At 40.1% G+C, this 22,427-nt stretch overlaps 1 protein-coding gene across 1 annotated transcript in view; it reads left to right on the top strand.

The window, feature by feature from the left end:
- The window catches only part of LOC145773820 (cullin-9-like), a 40,556-nt gene extending 19,488 nt beyond the window's left edge, over positions 1 to 21,068 (top strand). The window contains exons 17-33 of the mRNA XM_082584947.1: positions 302 to 495; positions 864 to 1,009; positions 1,421 to 1,504; positions 1,931 to 2,108; positions 3,174 to 3,341; positions 3,644 to 3,744; positions 4,042 to 4,168; positions 4,621 to 4,768; positions 5,984 to 6,117; positions 6,596 to 6,817; positions 8,620 to 8,748; positions 12,040 to 12,226; positions 12,665 to 12,836; positions 13,661 to 13,862; positions 14,404 to 14,606; positions 14,955 to 15,073; positions 15,738 to 21,068. Of these exons, the coding sequence (XP_082441073.1) occupies positions 302 to 495; positions 864 to 1,009; positions 1,421 to 1,504; positions 1,931 to 2,108; positions 3,174 to 3,341; positions 3,644 to 3,744; positions 4,042 to 4,168; positions 4,621 to 4,768; positions 5,984 to 6,117; positions 6,596 to 6,817; positions 8,620 to 8,748; positions 12,040 to 12,226; positions 12,665 to 12,836; positions 13,661 to 13,862; positions 14,404 to 14,606; positions 14,955 to 15,073; positions 15,738 to 19,717 (6,494 nt within the window). The 3' untranslated portion in view covers positions 19,718 to 21,068. The remainder of the gene's footprint in view (positions 1 to 301; positions 496 to 863; positions 1,010 to 1,420; positions 1,505 to 1,930; positions 2,109 to 3,173; positions 3,342 to 3,643; positions 3,745 to 4,041; positions 4,169 to 4,620; positions 4,769 to 5,983; positions 6,118 to 6,595; positions 6,818 to 8,619; positions 8,749 to 12,039; positions 12,227 to 12,664; positions 12,837 to 13,660; positions 13,863 to 14,403; positions 14,607 to 14,954; positions 15,074 to 15,737) is intronic.
- Positions 21,069 to 22,427: the final 1,359 nt, after the last annotated feature.

Below are 22,427 nucleotides of genomic sequence, written 5' to 3'. Positions count from 1 at the left end.
GTGCACATACTCTGCAATCATCAAAGTTATCGTTTTGAAACAATAGATAATAATTATACACCTCTATGTTAAACTTATAATTATAAATTTTGTATTGCTGCCAAAACTTCACTTTGCCAACCTCAATGGCTGGGCCTGCAGTTCAAAGCTCTACAATGCTAAACTGCTGCAATTAAGCTTTCAAAGAAGCTTTGCCAGTCCGAGCATAAAAGTTATAGAGAACGTTACAAACAATCAATAAAACACTAACAGCGATGCACCTCTACAAGCAATCTGTTTGACTTTGTATCATTAATCTTAGATGAGGACATCCCCGGTCCTTCCAAAGATGTTGCAGCTTCGAAACCAGTCAGCTCCAAGAGCGAACCGAAACTCCCCGAAGAGGAAGAGGACAGCATCAGTACTGAAGCGAGAGCGAAAGCCACAGAGATGGGCCTCCGCATCGGTTTGATCAGCGATGATGAAACGGAGAGGCTCTATTTCAAAATGTTTTTGGTTCGTGACATTGTTTACTTTCATCGCAGTTACAATAGATTCCACTTTAACCTGATCTCAGTCTACCTCGCGCTTTACACGCGGAAGAGATACGCAGCGAAATTCTGTTGCCCTCAGAAATACGAGACAATTATGCAAACTGTTCTCGTAAGTCGTCCACTGAACGAGCTCATAAAGTTTACTTTGCTACGAAACACCTAAGTTTGAAATGTTTATTAAGTAAGAGAATATGTGAAACAACAAAAAAGCATGTCCATTCGACAAGACGAAGGGAGTACCTTTGGTGTGGGCGATGAACACACCAAATCTTAAAATGTTGAAAGGCACAACTTTTGTTCTCGGGATAAGTTTTCATTCAACGTTGTCAGGACAAAGACAACTACGACCTGTCTAATCGGCTCTGGAAATTACGACACGACGCCAAACGCATGGCGAAAGTATCCGCGTTCGTATCGAAGTCAGGCAGAGATGGGAGGATAATTGCTCTCACCGTCCTGCAAACTCTCGTGGCTAGGTAAGTCGACTCGCATCACTGGAATCTTTTTAGAATTTGTAACATCTGGAAAGTTCACGTTTTAAAACAATGTAATTTGTGAACTGACTATTTACGCCTTGGCTATTTTCAACTCAACTTTAACATTCATGTTCCGTTTTCTAGCACACATTTAAACGCTTTGAATATCAGTAGAATCAGTATACAGTGATTAGCCAAAATGCAATTGAGTTACGACTTTCCAACTTAGATTGATACTTTAGATTTGACATTTTGTCCTCTCAATTTTCTGGACTCTTTCGAAGTATCTTCGCTTTTATTCTTGCGACTGCGTTTCGGAATATTCTTCAGCTTACTTAAGTTTCCTTTTACACATCGCATCAACGTTGAAGCGATGTAAAACTAAAACTAAGTGTTGGTTTTGTTCCACAGCACGACCCGTGGTGCGTTTGTGAAGAAGAAAGATTTCGGCGACGTCTTCAACAACATCATTGTCGCTGCCGATGATGACGATCAGTGAGTCTCAACCTAACTCTTGAAATGTTTATTTTCGTTTTTCGTTTTACTTGCTACGCTTGATGTCATGTTAATTTAACAAACAATTTGTCTTCATGTTTATTTTTTTCATAATGCCATGAAATGACCAGACGAAATTATTAACTTCTCCAGTTTTTGACATCGGGAAGCATGAGATTTTGAATCGACGATGCCCTACCACGGCTGATACTAATAAATAGGCGCAGTTATATACCTAAAGTTCAACCCTCACGAGTCACGGCAAAGCAATTAAGCATAACGTTATTTTTACACTATTTTTCGAAACCATTTTGTTCGTATAAATTGCGTCATCGTCTTATAATCATACCGTCAAACCCGATAATGCATTGCCAAAGCTTCCATCTACTAAAACGGATCTCTATCAATTACTTCACTGATTTACAGCCTTGTGGTAACCGCCTACCTCCGCTTCATCTTGGCTTGCTTCGATGAGTCAGATGCTGGTTCCGATCCTGAGATGGAGTTAGAGATGGCTCTTGCATCCAGTGGTCATCTGAAATCCATCTTCGATATGTTTGCTCGGTTTCCAGAGAACAACCAAGTGATAGCTGATGCTCTTCAGGTGAGCTTTTGTGATTAGTTTTTAAATTGTACTCCTGAGGTTGCTGAGTTGCAATCAATAGCCGCTCGGGCAGTTGCATCTTGTGATATCATTTATCCCACCTCGCTCTTCCATCGCTCCTTTCATTTTTTTATTTTAGTGTTTGTTTGTGATGTGTTTATTTATCATCCTCCTTAGTACAAGAACCATCTCATAATCTACGCGCCGCTATAAACGTACTCAATGTACTGCTCCACTGAAAACACAAAGAATCTGAACTAGTGCTGTCGTTCCATTTAAGAGCGTATTGCTACGTGAAACTTTTCGCTCATTTTTGTGGTTAATTCTAACTTTTTAAAGAGCTGTCAGCTGTGACAATTTCTTCTAGTTCTTTCACGTAAAGAGAATTTGAAAAAATTGATGACATAGTTTATTGGGATATCAGACCTTCAACAGTCAGATAACTGATCGAATAGTTTTACTTGTGAGATGATAGATGAAATGCTTGGAATGACAAATAGTTTACCACTTCCAACACGTAAAGAAATTAAATTCTGAACAGCAAACGTTTACGGCGATTTCAAAGCAAACATACACTGTTACTTGCAGTGCATTGGCAATAACTTCGCCTTTTACAATCTACTCAATATCGACTGGAACTCTACACTCGTTTTCAATAAACTTTTCATTACAGCTTCTGATCCCCATAATGCACAACTCTAATAATAAAATCACCGGACTATTTGTAACTTGTTTGCTTGGACCAGAAGCTTCCAGAGACTAGGTTAATATTGCATCACAAGAATTCATTCTTCTGGTCAACAAGTCAAATAAGTTTCCAAAAAGTAACTATCGGTCAGTAATCGTCGAACACCATAACAGAATTAGGCATTAAAATAGTTCACCCATTTGAGAACAAAATGTAGTCTACGGCCGGACTATGCATATTGCATATGGATTGTGGCACCTGCAAACAGCTTTTTGTCAAGTAATTGCTTTATGCTTCACAGGTTGCAAAAGCGCTGTAAATCACTTGTTTCATAGATTCTCATTTTCCTGAGCTGACCAATTTTTTGATCTTTTCAGTGCGCCAACCTCATCATGGGCGCCAGCAGTTTTGCAAAGAATCCTTTGATAAACCAGGATTCGATTTATATGAACATGATAACTGCCATTATTTCGTCCATCATGGCGGCTTCTAACAGTTCAAAGACTTCTCTCGCTTCAGAATCCAGTGACCCAAAAGTTTCATCTGTAAGTTGTAAAAGCACGAGAAATTGCACCTGTTACCGGACCTAAAAACATGTTTTCAAGGAACAAAGATTAGTTTGAGCGAAAACATGTGTTTTACAAAGTAACGCTTCCATTGCGTCGAAGATAGTTTCATCACTGTGTCTAGACCTTATAATCTGGAACAATTTGCGTTAAAGCTTTGGCTGACGTTTCGACACACTTGACTTAAATGTATTCTTCAGGAATTGACATATTGAAACTAACATTGATTCTTATCTGCTGTTGCAGCAGCAACGTTAAACTAACATCGCCACTTCTCCCAGGGAGGCTGTTGGCTGCTGCGTTCCTTGCTGGAGGCGATCAAGCGAATTATGACGTCAGAGATCGATTCGAAAAAGCAAGAACAGCAGTCAGGCTCCTACAGGTAACGATAAAAAGCAAACTGTCATTGTGCGCTTTTACGACATTGTTGGACGTTGAATCTGTGTAAACGTCACGTTATACTATCCGAAATTGAAATTTTTCCACCCAGCAAGATTCACTTTTACGTTAATCTATCATCTACAGACGTAAATTGAATGGAAAAAGAACAGTTTTGTTTGCTAAGGTGTGTGTTATTTTTCCTTCACATGTCGTTGGCCGTACATTTTAGATTTAAGTGTAGAATGAATCTTATTTGTCAGCGAGAAAGATCAATTGAAATATTTTATGTTTTGTTCAGTGGCAAGCTGCAGTCCACTCTCTACCGGGGTCTGTGTGTGGTGTGCATGATCGCGAGGAAGGATCACACCAAGGCTCTACTCAAAGAAGAGGAGTTTGTCCAAGACTTTCTTGCAGTTGGCTTAAAAGTCAGTAGATGTTTAAGGATTTTGTTGTCTAAGCTAATGTTATAATTTTAAAAGAATTGAATGTTTTCAATTATTGTGCAATGTTGTTTTTTTCTGAGATTGTAGTTGTGCAATTCGTTATTGCAAGAGAAGACAAGACATCGACTAAGATTCCGCAGACCTCATGATAGACTAAACAATCTATGACATTCGCTGGGTCCTTTGCACGTTTAGAAGTGTGGCGGCTCTGGAAACCTAAATATTTGGTCCACCAATGCCAAAACATCAGTCTCTAAGAAAAACAGTCGAAACGACTTTGTTCCTTTTCCTCATTGCCATGACCCGATGGCGGATACAAGTGGTCTATATTAAATTAGGATATAAATAAACAATAGTGATATGACAAACGGTTGATCTTTGACTGAATAATCTTACCAAATGGAAGGATCACTGCATTTTCTTCCTCTGTTCAGGGCTCCCAAATGGGAAGCAACGTCCGCCGGATGATGCAGAGGTTGAAAGGATTGATGATGTCTTTGCCTCGCACGGATGCCTTAGAGTTTGAACCTACAAGCGACGAGTTTCTTTCTTCAGACAAATCCTTGGATGGGGAACATAATGGTACGTATGTGCAATAACTATAGGCAGCGTGTACAAACTATATTAAGTCCCCACATTTAGGAACAGTGAAGTTCCTCCCTTACAGTTTTTACCTTTGTTTCAACAAACTCACTGCTCCACGATTACACTAACGTTGTTTTGCTGAGCACATCCTGTAGTATTTGCTGTACTGAGATCAGTTGTACTGCTGTAGCCTACCAGCAAATATGTCATAATGACAAGCAGTGTTGCCACTTGATTACAAATAAAAATATATAATTCATATTACTACACATCCTGCCATGCTGAATATATGAAGTAAGTCGGCGTTTGAAAATAAACGGATTTGAATTTACACGGTAATTCTGTCGCATTTGCGTCAAAAGTTTAATTTCTTTGTGCTATTGTACAAGAATGGTGTACTGTACATGTGCGCAAGGGCCTACAACCCTCCTCTAGACCAGTGCTTCCCAACCGGTGGGTCGCGAAGCATTTCTAAATGTTACTGAATGTTAACATTTTCTAAAAAATACTGACATTACTATGGATCTTACAAGCCGCAGTTTGGTCTTGAACAGTACTGCGCCTTCGCCATCGCTACTCTTATCTTTCGCTTCATTTGTTGACTTTCCATTTCCATGAATAGTGCACCCTGTTTTCTATTAGATCGGGAAATTATTGCATTATCATTACGTAAGAATTATGCAACAATGTAACAAATATGTAACAATTAGATGTGTTGTGTCGCATTAACTATTTCAGTACGTAGGCCAGTAGTAAAGATGCCATAATAAAGATGTCATATCTCATTGTGGGTCGCACAATAAAACTTGCATTAAAAGTGGGTCGCGAACTTAAAAAAGTTGGGAAGCACTGCTCTAGACTAGAGTGAAATGCCTATTTTAAAAAAAAATCAAGCCACGGTATATTACAAAAAAAGTTTTCAGTTTTGTGTTTACATTGTTAAGCTCAAAGCTGAAATATGTTCCCACTTGCATGCATTGTGCTCGTATGTTGCCTTGCGGTAAAGTTGATGAAAGTTTTCCTATGTGTTCAGTTAGGAAGTTTGTCTAGAACTTATCTTTTATCTGGCTACCATCCGCCATTTGATTGGATTAATCTAACCGGCATACTGATAGATAAAAAAGGAAGCATAGCCTTTTCATGCCGACACTTTTGGAATATGCTGTCTTGTGGTTGTGAAATCCTACTGATAATGTTTCTTGTCTTCCGTAGATGACGATGGACTCGTTATCGATCACTTCAACGTGCAAGACACCGAATCAACATCTCGTGAAAGTTTTGCTTCATTCAGTGAAAAGATAAAGAACTCTTCCAATGATGATGTCCGAGCTGCAACATCCTCTCTGGTGAGGACCACGATATTTTCATCCTTCTGCTTCCACACACGCTACTGATGCACATTGCACAAGGCCTACTGCGTTTAGAGTTATTGCTTGACTTATGTACTAGTTCTTTTCAATGAAATGTGCCATTTATGTTAAACCTTTTGAGACGCTCATGCCAATTGCCAAGCCGTTAATGCTGCTATTCAATGAAAGTGCGGTTTATATCACGATTACTGTAGATTTTGTAGAAAAAAAGTTTCATAATTCACTACAAGAAATTTTTGAAAATGTAGAGATTGTAAAAAGTGAACCAATGTGTAAAATTTATTTCAGTTTCAACTCACAATGCTAACTATTAACAAATGCTATGGATATTTTAGCTTGGTTACATAGATTCTACTTTGTCAGAGCTACTAGTAGTTACTATGTTGTTGTTACTTACTATGGCATCGTTAACGTTTTCGGGTTTCTTCACTGAAGGATTTGATTTCGTCTTCAGATGGAAGATCTTGTGCTCCCGCAGCTGAAGAAGACTGTGACTCCAACCGCAGATTGCGCCAAGTGCATCGCGAACTTGAGGACCTTCTTAAGCGACTTCAATGCAGTGGCGAGGAGCAAGAGTTTGATTTTGTTCGAGTCTTACTGGCCTAGTCTAGTGTCCTCCTTGCAACATGTTCTAGAATTGTGCGTTTCTGCCACCAACAAGTCCTTATCCCTTGACGTACGTTGTTACTTTTTTTCGAATTAAACTGATAAAAATGTGTATTTATTGAGTTCCATTGAGGATAGGGCAGGGGTTCTTAACCGGGGGTAAATTTACCCCCTGGGGGTAAATTTCACCTACCGAGGGGGTAAATTTACTGAATCATAAATTAAAGCAAACTTCATTTTTTAAGTTATTAAAAAACTGATAGTGTTGCATTCGATTTTGATTCAAATTTATGCTTAATGTAAGTTTTCTTCTTTTTCTTTTATCTCCACGCAAGTAGACTACCAGTTTCATTTCAGCAGGGTATGTGTGCTACATTTTCACAGTACACAACCTAATTAGAAGTTCGACCACAAAGACGAAATTCGAGCTAGTAAGGCAAGAATTAGTCTTCAGCTAGACGAGTCACTGACGTGTCGAACTGTGCATAGTTGTTGGTTTACTGTCGATATGTGCATGCTGGTGAGATGAAAGAAGAATTCTTGATGTGCGAAAGTTTAGAGACGACTACCAAAGCGGTTAATGTTCTGGAAAAAATGGATAGTTTCTTTCAAAATAATATATCCTGGAAACATGTGGGCTCACTTTGCACAGACGGTGCCTCTTCTATGCTCAATGCTAAGTCTGGCTTTACAACTCTGGTGAAAAAACCCGCACCGAACATCATTTCTAATCACTGTGACCTTCATCAACATTCACTGGCAAGTAAAGCCTTTCCAGAATATTTGAAAGCAGTATTGAAGCATGTGGTTGAATGTGTGAATTTTATCAGGGCACGTGCTCTTAAACATCGTCTTTTCAAAATGGTTTGTGAGCAGATGAGATCACAACACTCTGTTCTCCTTTATCACACCGAAGTTCAGTGGCTCTTTCGGGGTATTGTTTTGTCTCGAGTTTTCGAACTATATGGTGAAATCGAGATTTAAATGGAGAACGCAAATCCCCGATGAGTATAAGCACTTTGGCGACCACAAATTTATTGGTGCATTGGTTTACTTGACAGACATTTTTTCAAGTTTGAACCAGCTCAATATGCAAACTCAAGGAAAAAGTGATGATACCATTATAGATGTAGGCCTACATGATAAAATTCAGGGCTTTTAGACAAAATTAGATCTGTGGAGTAGAAGAGTACAAAAATAAATTTACACAAATTTTCCAACAATTGATGATTGAAAAGTCAGTAGAAGTCGCAACAAGATTTATGACCTCGAAGTCTGGACACGGACATCACAAGGGGCCACCAAAACGGTGGGGGTAAATTTTACTTTTTTCTTTCGGCAAGGGGTAAACAAGACAAAAAAGGTTAAGAACCCCTGGGATAGGGGATCAACTCAACGATTCTATTTGAATAAGGCACAATGATGCTCTACAGTTGTAGAGCGAAATACATTTGCCATAAATAGGGTTCTGCTGATTCTCCATGCATTTTTAATAATAAAATACTGATACAAATGTGTTGTTAACCAACTGCACAATTTTATTATTTCAAGGCTGTACCAACATCCTAGTTTCCATGAATTTTGTTACAAGCCTTTAGTGGTGTTGGTTTGTGCTCTTGTATATGTCTGCATTATGCTGCAGTTGTTAAACTAAACAAAGGCTTAACTAATTCAACTCTAGGCTATTTTAACTTTTGATCAAACTACAAATTTATTTTTCATGTTTTATACTTATTATACAATGTAAAATGTAATAAATACAATGTAGAATCTAGTAGATGCTACTTCGTTCCAAATAGGTCACTTTGCTACATGATCCTGTGAGGAAAAAAGAAGCTAAAAAAAGAATATCTTTTCAAATTGTTCCTACAGGTTGCCACGGACACAGCGTCCATCCTGCTCACTCTGTGCGAACTCGATAAAGACTTCGCTGTCTTTTTGTGTGGCCTCGAAGTGAAACTGACCATTTCAAGACTTCTTGAGAAGCATGGCACCATTCCTGTCAGTACCACTTTTAACAGTATTGTCTCTTGTGATATCAAATTAAGTTACTTTTTTAATATACAAAACTCGTATTGCAGTGTTTTACTGGCTGATGAGCTGAGATAGCCTACTGTTTATCTCCGGCAAAGCCACTTCTGAAGCTCAGTTTTTACTGTTTGGTATGCCTGTAAGGGATTGCCATGTGCGACAGGTGGCACCCGATCGTCATAATGCGACTGTCAGCAAAGTTAAACCAAAACGCATAGGAACGTGGAATGTGCGTACTTTGTATCAAAAAGGGAAACTTGCTAATGTTATGCAGGAAATGAAACGAATGAGTATAAATATTCTTGGCTTAGCAGAAGTTCGTTGGACTGGTACAGGTACAACCACATTGGATGGTTGCAAAATCTTATATTCCGGAGGTGATCAACATCAAAGAGGTGTTGGTATAATACTTGATTCTGCTACATCTGCAACTTTCAAAGGATTCTGGCCTGTATCAGACCGGGTAATGGTTGTTAAACTAAAAGCTAAACCTTTTGACATTGGAATAGTTCAAACGTACGCCCCAACATCAAGTCATGATTGGGATGATACAGAAACATTTTATGAGGACGTTGAGCGTGCCATCAGACAATTAAAATCACAAGACATCAAAATTATTATGGGGGATTTTAATGCAAAAGTGGGAAACGAACGAATTGAAGACATTGTGGGCCCACACGGTCTTGGTAAAATGAACGACAGAGGAGAACGACTGATTGAATGGTGCAGAGACAATGAATATCTAATCACTAATACATGGTCGGAAAACCACCCACGAAGAAAATGGACTTGGAGAAGCCCGGGTGATAGATCCAAGAATCAGATCGATTATATCCTTGCTCAAAAGCGGTTTCGTAACGCCATTCTATCATCTAAATCAATGCCTGGTGCAGACTGCGATAGTGACCATGTTCCAGTTGTCTGCTCTCTGAGAGTCAAGCTAAAGAGATGCAAGAAAACTAAACCAAACCCGAAATATGAAATTGATCTACTACGTAGAAATCCCGAAATACGTACAAAATTTTCCGTCTCAGTCAAAAACAAATACGAGTCGCTTGAAAGGCTAACAACAACAGATAAAATACTGGAACAATTTAAAAATAGCGTGTCGGAATCACTGGAAGAGTTCATACCACTAGTCAAAACTGAGAAACAAAAGAAATGGATGACATCTGAAATTCTTGACCTCATGGAAGAAAGAAGAAAAGCAAAGAATAATAAACAAAGATACAAAATTTTGAACAAGAAAATAAAAAAGATGTGTGTTGATGCTAAAGAAACCTGGATAAATACTCAATGTGAAGAAATCGAAAATGTTAAAATCAAAGACAGTAAATATATACACAAGAAGGTGAAAGAGGTAACAGGGAAGAAGAGGTATTGCTCACAAGCAGGATGCATCAAGGCAAATGATGGAACTATTCTGATGGACCAAAAAGATATTCTGCAGCGTTGGTGTGAATACATTGAAGAGCTGTTTTTCGACGAACGCGGAAACAAGCCAGGCATCTCCAAACCCATGGAAGGTCCTGCTATTATGAAAGAAGAAGTAAGAATCGCTATGAACAAAACAAAACATGGAAGAGCAGTTGGACCAGATAATATCTCAGTTGAAATTATCGAAGCTTTAGATGAGTGGGGTTTAGACCTAACCACTGAGATCTTAAATCATATTTATGACACCGGAAACATCCCTAGTGATATGGTACGTTCCATATTCATAACTTTACCAAAGAAAACCGGAGCAACAGAATGCTCACTCCACAGAACAATTAGCCTTATGAGTCACCTAACAAAGATCCTACTCCGAATCGTGATGATGAGATTGAGACCAAAACTAAAACCGGAAATTTCAACAGCACAGTTTGGATTTGTCCCAGACAAAGGGACCAGAAATGGAATTTTTACATTAAAAATGTTAACAGAGAGATGTATAGAAAAGAACAAGGATCTTTATCTATGTTTCATAGACTTTTCTAAAGCTTTTGATAAGGTTCAACATGCCAAATTATTCCATATACTGCATTCTTTAGATATCGACGGTAAAGACCTCAGAGTCATACGAAACCTCTATTGGGAACAAACGGCTGCAATACGTATAAATAACGATCTTAGCGAATTCAAATCGATACAACGTGGCGTCAGACAAGGATGTGTCCTATCTCCAGATCTTTTCAACGTTTACAGTGAGATGATTTTGAGAGACATCGAAAATATGAATGGAGTAAAGGTTGGAGGACAAAATATAACAAACTTGAGATACGCTGATGATACAGTCTTGATAGCAGAATCTGCAAACAATCTACAGGACTTATTAAATTCTGTTGTCAATAACAGTAAAGCAATGGGTTTAGAGTTAAATTCAAGAAAAACAGAATGCATGACGGTATCAAAAAAGAAAACTTATCCAAATTGCAACTTAACACTCAATGGTGCTACAGTGAAACAAGTTGATAAATTTAAATATCTTGGATATATTATAACTTCCGATGGCAAAAGTGACACTGAAATTAAAAAGAGAATCGCCATAGCAAAGGATACTTTCAGTAAAATGAGCACAGTCTTCAGGAATCGCAACATGACAATAAAGACCAAAATTAAAGTTTTAAAAGCATATGTAGAATCAATTCTAACCTACGGATGTGAATGCTGGACAATAAGTAAAGATATGAAGAAAAGACTAGAGGCTGCTGAGATGTGGTTTCTCAGAAGGATGTTGAGGATATCTTGGACTGAAAAGAAGAGTAATGACGAAGTTATGAAATTGGCAAATGCAGAAAGGAGATTAATAACAACAGTTAGAAGGCGTCAGATGCAATTTGTAGGTCATATTCACAGACATGGAGATTTGGAAAAATTAGCTCTATTGGGGATGATACAGGGAAAAAGAAGCAGAGGTCGACAAAGATTAACTTATTTAAACAGCTTGAATCAATGGGCCACAAACACAACAGTTAAAACGAACGATTTTATACGAATGGCAAATGACAGAGAAGTTTGGAAGACCATGATCGCCAACGTCTGTATCAGATCAGGCACATAATCATCATCATCATGCCTGTAAATTCTTGATTTGCAAATTTCGGTGAAGTTGACTGCATAAAGTTTTCACTTTCAAATAAAAAAAATCTGTTGCTTGGGACAACTTCACCATGGTGGCTCTACAAAACAAGAATGTGCGGTAATACTTTGGACCGGCTTCATAGTTGCACAGTAATCGCTTAAATGATCGCCACGGTAAAACTCGACTCACTTCCTCAGAACGCCAACGAGCTTCGTGACCTGGTGACCTCATGCGAGCGCCAGAGAGCGCTGCACAGCAAGTTGCTAGCTGTTGTGTTGGGTGGGTGCATCGCTACCGCCCTTCGCTGCATAGAGGACGCCCGTCGTCAGCATGTGCCTGTCAACGTGCCTCTCTTCGACCAGCTACTCACTAACTTGTGCAAAGGTGAGTGTCTCGTGGCTTTGATCAATGATCATGCATCATCATAAAGCTTTGATAAATTGAACTGGGAATATTTTAAAAGAAATCGCACAAAAAAAATTTAAGAACCACTGACATCGTTTTTGTTAGCAACTAAACGACTTTGGTTCATAAAGTATACCTTTTACTGCGTTGATTTACTGTTTTTAAATGTTCAAGGATACTCTCTCTAAAACGAAATTTTACCGCTTTTTTTGTTCATTGGTGCGCCGACAGAGGATATTGTGGCTGGGAATTTGTTGTTCTTCGCCGATGCGAGGCTAGCATGATATAATGAAGATCATCAATTTTAAACGAAGTAAATTCTACTTGTGTTGCTTCCAATAATAAGCAAGCAGTAATTGGAGTCTTACACGTATGTCCAGACTGGCATGCAGATGACAGGTTAATAAAAACTTTTAGGCGCTGATGTAGAAGTCAAGGAAGACAAATGTTGGGAGAGAATAGAAGTGTCCTCCAACCCGCGTCAGATTCCTCGACTCACAGACGGGAATCCAAAGACATACTGGGAAAGCAATGGGAGCTCTGGCGCTCATTGGGTCAACATCTTCATGAAGAAAGGAGTGGTTGTCAGGTGAGATGATAGATGTTGTAGTGCCATCGTTCTACAAAGCAATCAATTTTCAATTTCTATTTTGATGCACATCGCAATAAGCTTAAAGGAGCGTTGAGGCAAATGGTTTCCAACTTGGAGTCCACAAACTCATAGGATGCGTGGAAGATTTGACTGGGCAGTGAATGCATAGTTTACAGGAAAAACATCGAAATTTAAGCAATAAAGTTTAAATCTAATATGTTCAATGTTTATGATTAATTTTGCAAAATTTTCGCTCACATTCGCTCTTGGAAGTTTTTTAGATGTAGTATGTACATTTGAAAACTTTTGAAAACGTCCTAGTTTATAAAAAAAAAAACTTAACCATTGGTGCAAACTGCAGACCAGTGGTTTTCAACCTTTTTGGTGGAACGGAACCCAATGAAACATTCCAAAAGCTCGAGGAACCCCTGTTCATTGTTCAATAATTTAATTGCCTTATGCAAAAAACATCATTGATTAATAGAATTAAATTACAATACTTCTTGAAGCGAAGAAAACATGTCGACGAAATTTGGCGGGAAAGCAAGAAGTTAAAGGTAATCGCACCACAAGAAAACAACGAAAATTCGGGATCGCAGCGAACGTGTTAAAGTATAGCAAATGTATTAATAGTGGCAAACCTAATCAACATTTGATTGTATGTAAAGAATATGCATATAATAATAAAATAGACTCTCGGATTTGAATGTAAACTTGTGGAACCCTGGTTGAAAACCACTGGTACAGACAATCAACGTATTTCAGGCAATATCAAGACCTTAGTCCACCCCAATTTTCTCACAGACAAACTTTCCTTGCAGAAAACTAACGATCAACGTGGCGCAGGAGGATTCGAGTTACATGCCTTCCCGGATCATTGTCTTCGGAGGAAGCTCTACATCCGATATCCAGACTCAGTTGTCTTCCGCCAACGTCGGCTCCACTGATCGAGACGTGGTTTTACTGGAAAATGCCAGAAGATATTGGCCAATTGTCAGGATTTCCATACGGCGATGTCAACAGGTTGAAACCGCTTTCGACTGGATTTTGCTGTTTGCAACACAAATCAACGTTCACTCTCCATTGTAGATTGTTGAAGTGAAATAGCCCCACCCGTAATTACCCAAAAAAGCACAATGTGTGCAACTGAAAAGAGCTTTATAGTAAAGATAGCTCAACTTAGCCAAGTGGATGAAACAAAACGTCACAAGTTTTGACAACGTTGAAGTTTGGAACCTTATGACAAGTCATGCGATGACGACATAGCCTCGGAAATAAATGTTACGACGCCTATTAATTGTAGATGGCCTCATGTCACTCATTATGATAAAAATAATATTGATTGAAACCCTTGATCAACCCTGATAAATAGAATATTTATTGAATGCAGAAACTAAACGACACATGATCCTATCAATGTTGTGAAAACTAAACTATTTCATCTGAAACTGCTACAATATACTGTTTTAAAGATTTCTACTTGCTTTAGTTTTTGGTCTTTCAGCTTATTTTGAATTTCACTGCGCCAGTATCTTCGTATTTTTACTTACTTTTCTTTGATCAGGGTGGGATCGATACAAGGATTCATGGGGTCGAGGTAGTTGGGCCCAAACCCTCCTTCTGGCCCCTCCTCAGGAGGCAGTTGTACGTGCGCACCTCTCTGATCTACGCGGTGCAAGTTTACAGCTGGGTGGCAGACGCCGAAAGCTCGGCTAGCGGGAGCATGAAGCAGATCATGCGCCACAAGATCCTTGACGTACCCACCAAGTAGGTGCTTCTGGAAGCTTTCTTGTTGGTTGGAGAAGAACTCAGATTGAAATCGATGAAATAAATACCCGATATGGAATTCTCTGTATAAGTGTCAGTGTGTTGGTGGACAATAACCTGTATGCGGAGAGTTGATGTATTGAATTTCATAAAAAGTTTTGTTGATAAATAAAATGTTATTGTGTATTTCTAGACTAACTATTTAGTCATGACATGAAAATAAGCACAGCGATATTATCTAATTAGATGAAGACTATGAAATTAACCAAAAAGCATTTGCTGATGTTCTTCTAATACATATCGCAGAGATAAATCTTTCAAACATAGTAACTCACTTTTGTTGTTCAGACTTGTCCAGGCGATTCAGTTTGAACAAAATTTTGCTGACGAATTTCTTCCTAATGCGGAGTCGGCATTAGTGCTTGGTCAAGCGTGTCGTTCAGCTCTCTCTGTTCCAATTCTAGCAGGTATGACATGTATTGTGTACGTGTTTACTAACGGTTTCTAATTTACAAGATTCGTCATTTTGAAAGCATCCACGCGATAAACCAACTTTGCTTTGAAGATCATTGCTTAAAATACTTTATTTGCGTTTATGCATCAACATTTAACAGTTGTTATAATTGTGCAGCTATTCACTTACGGCTTCATTGTTAGTGGATACGTTTCTTTACTTTTAAAAAGCTTAATGGATCAAATGTGATTACAACGGTGGCATTTGCGAATCCCTTTTTTTCCCGTCTACAAGTTCTGCCATAGAACAATATGGTTATCATAAGGCGCATAAGTACATAGTTCAACAAACTGAAAAGTGATCGAACAACTTCCCACCGTGGAATGCCTTGAACACCAACAAGTCTGGTTGTCTCTCAGAACTTTTTACTTTCCAAGGGGTGCTCATGATTATTTACTCGAGTATTCCCCTTGCATTGTGCTTGAATTGTTAGTGACGTATCAAAACACTTTAATATTAAACTTCGTATGCCTGTGGTTTAACAAGACAAACTCTCCACCGAAGTTCTATCATTTTAAAGTTAGCTTTGCTCTTTTTGGTCAAACATGTTGGTATTCAATGTAGCCAATGGCTTCTACTATCCCTATGTCTCTAACCAACTTTCGATGTTTTTACAGATTTGTTGGCCAAGAGTGAGAAACCTGATGAAGGAAAGAACAGCAGCTTGCTTGAGAATCTTTTGGAGGCGTATCTGAATTGTAATGAGGATGCAGGCTGTGGGGACAATGATGCTGAAGTTTTTTCTTCTAAACTGCGGCACTTGCTTCGATTGGTTGTTGATCTTGATCAAGGAGGATCGCCTGGCTCCTTGTCGCATCCTTCGAAATCACGAAAGGAAGAGAGCGACGGACTTTCAATGTGGAATAAAAGAGTCCAACCTCATCTCAAATCATCCAGCAGTGAGAACATAAAGCTTCCAAGCACTGGATCGTCCACATCAATTGCTGGAGGCAAGGGAATACCAAACGAAGATACTCCGTTTTCCTCCTCTGCCGATGATGAGGATTCGTATGAATCTGCTTCTCATTTACCGCCGATAGCAGAGCAATGGGTGGAAACAGTTCAAAAGAGATTTACGCATTTCCTCCTATCAACCACAAAGGACCTGAATCATGTCTTGGAGTTAAAAGAATGTCTCTCTTGTGCTGATGCTGTTTTTAACAAATACGCTTTTCTTGAGCAATGTAATCAGGATTTGTTTGGGGTAAAATCTCAGTTTTCTATGGTTCTTGCTTTGGGTGTCCGGAAATCGATCATGGTCATTGATCTTCACAGCAAAACAAAACTCTCTTATGTGTTCAACATTCTCATCCATCACTTTCTTCTTTGCTTCCACAAGCCATGTCAATATGGCGACCGTATGATTGTACGACTTCGCCACATTTACCACAAGTTATGTCACTTTCTTTCATTAACTGCTGATACAGATTTTTGCCACGCTTTTGAATTCATGTTTGGGATTCTGTTGTCAAAGCGACTTATGGGATATGATTGCACCGACATTGAAGCAGAGGAGAGAGTTATCAATTCCTTCCAAGCTTGCTTTCCCGGCCACAGACCTATCGACCTGGTGCAAGATGCCGTATACTCGAAGCGACTCAATCTCCGGTTCGCGGCTGCTTGCTTGGAAAAATGTGATGCAACAGTTGCGAACGTGGATTTAGAAGATGTAAAGAGCTGGTTAGACATGAGGAAGACTTATGAATTTGTTCGAAATGATGGGTTCTTTGTTTCTGTGTACCGGCCGAGCGTGTGGCCCAACCACACACTTCGCATGGTGCCCTACAGCAAGTTGTTGCAAAACCTTGACAAGAGGTGTAGTAAGTTATTTGCTGATTTTGAAGTCTTCTTCCGCTCAGAAAGAATTGATCACTTGACATGCATGTTTAGCTCCGAGAAACCTTCTCTGCAGTGGACAACAGGGGGATTTTGCATCCTCCATGATCTTAAAAACAATGTCAACCTTACTGTGTCAGCATACCAAGCGCTCATTTTACTCTGCTTTAATTTTGCTGATGAAGTAAAGAAAAGTGACAAAGCAGAAATTGAGTCACTTGTAACGCACAAGATCTTGTTCAACTCCAACCCCGGTATGCTTGGAGTAAGTGATAAGATTCCGATGGACCTTCAAACTATACCTGATGGTGAGGCCATGATGACTGGTCTTTGGTGCAGTGGTGAGTTGCTTCAACGCCAAACAGAACGTCGAGCTGTGATATTGGACTGTGCAATCACCCACATTATGAAGAAAGAATCTCAATGCACTGTGGACTCGTTAGTTGAGAAGGCAATCAAAAGGTGTTCCCGTCTTCCCGATTATGATGTCGACCAGAAGAGGAGCAAGACTTCCACCTACTTCTTCATCCCGTTGGCAAATGAAGTCCGTTCAAGGATCGATCACCTCCTCAACTTAGGATATCTGCAGCGGAAAGATCAATCATCTCAGGTCCTCCATTATAATTTGGAAGATTCTCTTCCGGTATCACAAGGCACTGATGCAACGGACGAATCAGATTTTACTCATTTCTCTAGAAGCCTGTTCACATTTAAAGAAACTAACGAGACTAAAAATAAGGGCACACTTGATGCGACATCCACTTCAATTTCTGCTGATTCTCTGGAGCAAAGCAGCCTCAATGATAACAATTCTCCTGCTAGATCTTCGGAGTCTGATCCAGAGACGAGTCGATTTTCTAACAGTTTTCTTGAAAATGCTATTTTTCCTGTAGAATCCACCGTCATTCCTGTCAATCTTCGTAAGACCTTCCTGCAAGCTCCCAAACAATCCTCGAAGTTGAAATCGTTTTCCTCAGGCGAATGTTTTGACTTGATCGAATCAGCTGCGGAGGAAGATACCACAACGATCCCGGGTCACAATGCTTTGTTTTTAGGCATCAACATTACGTCTCCCACGATGACGAGAGATCAATTGCTTTGTGAGATACGGATCCTGATAGAGAGGCTGTCCGGAGTATTATGTCAGAACGCTGAAAACACTGAAGCCTTGTTGCTGACTTACGAATGGAACGCTGAAAAGCTCCTTGAAAATTACATTGCTGATCAACCAGAGGCTCTTGCTTCAATTGGAATAAATCCTGAGGAGGAAGACGATGAGAAAACGAATCTCGATCAAACAACAAGCTCAACTGAAGAACAGTGTCCTGTGTGCCTGAACCCAATCACCGCAACAGTGCTAGATGTCCCGCCATGTAAACACGCTTGCTGCTTTGATTGTTGGAAAGCTTACCTTACCACTAAGCTGGGCCAGGACATGGCCTGCTCTACCACTTGCCCTGTCGTGGGCTGCCGTATGCGTCCCACCACTAAAATGTACGGTTTGATATTTGAAGACACTAAAGAGATGCGAGAAAAGTACGACCTCGCTCTTGTAAGGTCGTTCGTGGAGTCAGATCGCAGTTTCTCTTGGTGCCACAACCCGAAAGGGTGCACGAAGGTTGTTCGGAAGACCATGGATGGACGGGAAGAGGGATGGTGTACCACTTGCGGCTGGCAGACTTGCTTCAGCTGCACGTACGTCGAGGCTCATTTCCCTGCCACTTGTAGCCACATGTCGCAATGGATGGACGACGGCGGGTGCTACGAAGGGATGAATGAGGACGCACAAAGCAAGCACCTCGCCAGGCTCATTGCTAAACGTTGCCCAAACTGCCAGGCAAATATTGAAAAAAACGATGGATGTTTACACATGAAGTGCATCAAATGCAGCCACGACTTTTGTTGGAGGTGTCTGCAGCCGTGGCGACCAACTCACAGAGACTACTACAATTGCAGTAGCAAGGTTAGCAAGCTAGCCCAAGCTAGCGTTAAATTTGTGGAATACAACAAGCGTTGTCAGTTCCACAACAAGGCAAAGCAATTCGCGTTTGGAATCCGAGACCGCCTCTTGTCTATAGACGCCCCCCACAGCCTGCCCAACCTGAAATTTGCCGAAGATCTTTGCTTGAAGCTCGCCCATTGTCGAAAGATCCTGGCCTATTGCAATGTCTTCAACTTTTATTCGACCGACAGCGAGAAAATGAACAGCACCACGTTGCACTCGGCTGCTTTGGAAAACAAGACTCTCTCACTCCAGCAGCACATAAGTGACATGCTGCTTGGTTGTGCTGACATCGAACACACGCTGTCGGCCGTCAAAGAACGCGACATAACGACCGGACGCCGTTTAATGGCCGAATGCGATTCCGCCATCCGAGCCATCAACGAGTTCTCCAAGCAAGGCATGAAAGTTGCTGTTCCTAGCGATAAGCCGCAGACCACCGTCACTGCATCCGGGACCGTTCTTTTGCAGACGACCAACCAAGGTAGTTACGAGACCGAAGTCGTCGTCAACGCCCGACCTGCTGGTATGTCGGACGACGACGACGATGCCAACTATTCTTCTGCTCCCAATGACGATGAAAGCGATGAAGACGACGACGATGACGACGACGACGGCAATGTGGGGCACATGTACTCGACAGGTGACGATGAAGAAGAAGGAATGGAAAGCGAGGATTACAGCATGCACGACTTCGACTCCGATGATGAGAATATCGTCCCGAACAGCGACAGCGACGATGCTTGGTTGCATTTTTAACCAAAACTAAAAATTCGTCTTTAAATTGCCTTGTTTCAACGTATCAGATGTCCAAACCGGTGGTTTTCAACCTTTTTGTGCTTGTGTGGCCCACTAAACTGAAAAAAATTTGGTGGTGGCCTTTGAGTGATCCTAACAAGAATTAATATTTTTAATATCTTGTTCGTTTCAAATTAGGAGAGTTCATATAACACAACATAAACGAATAAAATAACAATGCAAATATCTGAATCGATAGTCAGAGCAGTAGTAGAGCCTGTCCAGAAGAAAGCATCTTGTCACGAATGAAAACATTCGTTTCGTAGGCATGATAAACACCGAATGTTTGTATACTATACACAACATGGTTTTCAAGTTTTATATTGTTCATTCTGCCCAGCTTTGTGATCTACTGAAAATAACGCCATGGTCGACCGGTTAAAAACCACAGGCCCAAACAATGTTGTAGCAATGACATTTTGCGTTGGTACCGACAGAACCAAAATCATGTTTCCACAAAGTGTTCATCTTGTGCTTAACTAGCAAAATCTGTCCTTTTCCGGACAGCGAATCAATCGCTTTTACATTGATTTACTCGCTGGCAAATGAATCGAGCATTGCATAGTTGCCACTTTTAACTGGTGTTCCAGCAACCACCAAGTTCTGAAACTGACATGAGAATAAGTTTTTTTTTCTTGTACATGTTTTTGTTTTCTTATTGCAACTTCTGTATTATTCCATAATATTGCTTTTTCACGAATTGTCGTTGTGTCGTTTCTATCATGTTATTGCAAAGGTGAAAGTCTCAGAAGAAAAATGTTTTATCTCTCGACATTACTTGAAGTAGCGAAACATCCAAGCCGAATGAATGAATAGTGATCAACAGAGCCGGCATCTGCATCTCTGTTCATATGCGCTTGTTTCATTTCTTTGGGAAGAGACAAATTCGCCATTCACCTCGCCACCATCACATAAGGAACAACGTGTGTTTTTGCTGGATTTCCACATCATACTTTGAGTTTTTTAATTACATTTCTTGATTTTTTTTGTTCTGTTTTGCACTCGGTAATTAGAGAGATTCGATTTCGCCATATCGATCTAACAAAACCATCTGTTTATTTTAGTGTTTTTGCTTCAACTTCTTTGCTAATATTCTACACTTGGTTGATTGAACACTTCAACACGGTTTGTTAGCCAAATATTCTTTCCTGAAGTCAACTACATTGCTTAGCTTCGTTCCTTTGTGCATTTCTCACAATGTGTTCAAGGGTATAGTTGAGGAAACACGGTGCCATTGGGCAATATGGATGCTCACTGATTTAAATATCACCCTTTCACGTGTGGTCATGTATGCAATAAATTAGTCCGTGCTGAGAAACTGTTTGGTTCTTGACGTTGTTTATTTTATAACGAAGTGTGATAATCAATGCCACATTCATTCGAGGAGGTTCATATTTATGTCTGTCAGGAGAACGATGATTTATTTTTCGCGCTATGTCCATCGCACAAATGTTTTTGTTCTCAGTGATTTACAAAGCAGACAGTTCCAACGCAGCCGTATAGTGGACTCAATGCTGTCCTAATTGGGGCTGTCGACTTATAACTGGCCGACTCGGTAGGCACTTTAACATAGGACAGTTTTCCGTGCGAACCAGCTACCACCATTGCGCCGCGGCGCATTGGTTAAGAAAGGTAGGACAATTTTCCTTATAAACTCAATTGATTACAGTCATTAAGATCCTTCTTGCACTCAGCTCAGTTGCAAAAGAAAAAAGAACATTAGCAGAGGATGGGAATCGAACCCATGTAATCGAAATGACTTCCCTTGCCCAAACCTTAACCCATTAGGCCACGCTGCTTGTGGCGATACATTCACTTAATTTTCTTTGTATCAAAAATCTTTCGAGTAGGTCGGTCATAATATCACGTGTTGTCGCATGACTGAAATCAGCTGATTTGCAAGGAAAACTGTCCTATGTTTAAGAGCCGAATCCGCCTTCAGTGTTGTTTAGGCTTTTTAATTTTTGTCCTTTTTTTAATCTAATTTATTTAAATTGCGATCGATATTGAAACGACGACTTTCACAGAAACTGACAAGAACGGTAGGCACTTAAACATATTCCAATTTTCCAAATCAATAACGCAATCATGCGTGACATAGTCTACGATTCCTCGCGAATCAGCTGATTGCAATCATGTGACTCAGCACATGATATTGTGAGCGTTCATCTCGAAAATTTTTGATAAAAACTAAACTAAGTGAACGAATCGCCGTCACCAGCGTAGCCTGGTCGATTAGAATTTGGGCAAGAGATATAGCTGAACAAAGACGGTTATTTTTCTTGAATGTATTAACAAAAGAAAAATGATCGAATCGCAATTTCTGCAACAAAATACACAACGTAAGATTGTTAAACTCAACACTAGAACTAGAACAAAAGAAGCTGTTGTTCGCTAGCCTGCCAGAATGAAATGATACGAATAAAACAGAGTACTGCCTCGCGGAGTACACGTGACAAAAGGAGTGCAGAAGTAATCAAGGAAGCATGCTAACTGCAGGCATTTGTGCATCCCCCCCAGCTCGTAAGGCGAAACTGTAGACTTACGAGCTCGACCCCTTGATTACCCATTGACCGGAGGATGCGTCTAAATCCAATGCCGGCCGTCGGGACCGCGTGGAACGGCGCAAAACAGGCGATTTTTCAATGTGAGGGACTCCACTTGTAGGTTC

This window comes from Aplidium turbinatum, chromosome 7 (assembly GCF_918807975.1).
Source record: "Aplidium turbinatum chromosome 7, kaAplTurb1.1, whole genome shotgun sequence".
NCBI classification, from domain to species: domain Eukaryota; kingdom Metazoa; phylum Chordata; class Ascidiacea; order Aplousobranchia; family Polyclinidae; genus Aplidium; species Aplidium turbinatum.
The sequence above is the reverse complement of the archived record's forward strand: the minus strand, read 5'-3'. Positions and strand labels throughout refer to the sequence as shown.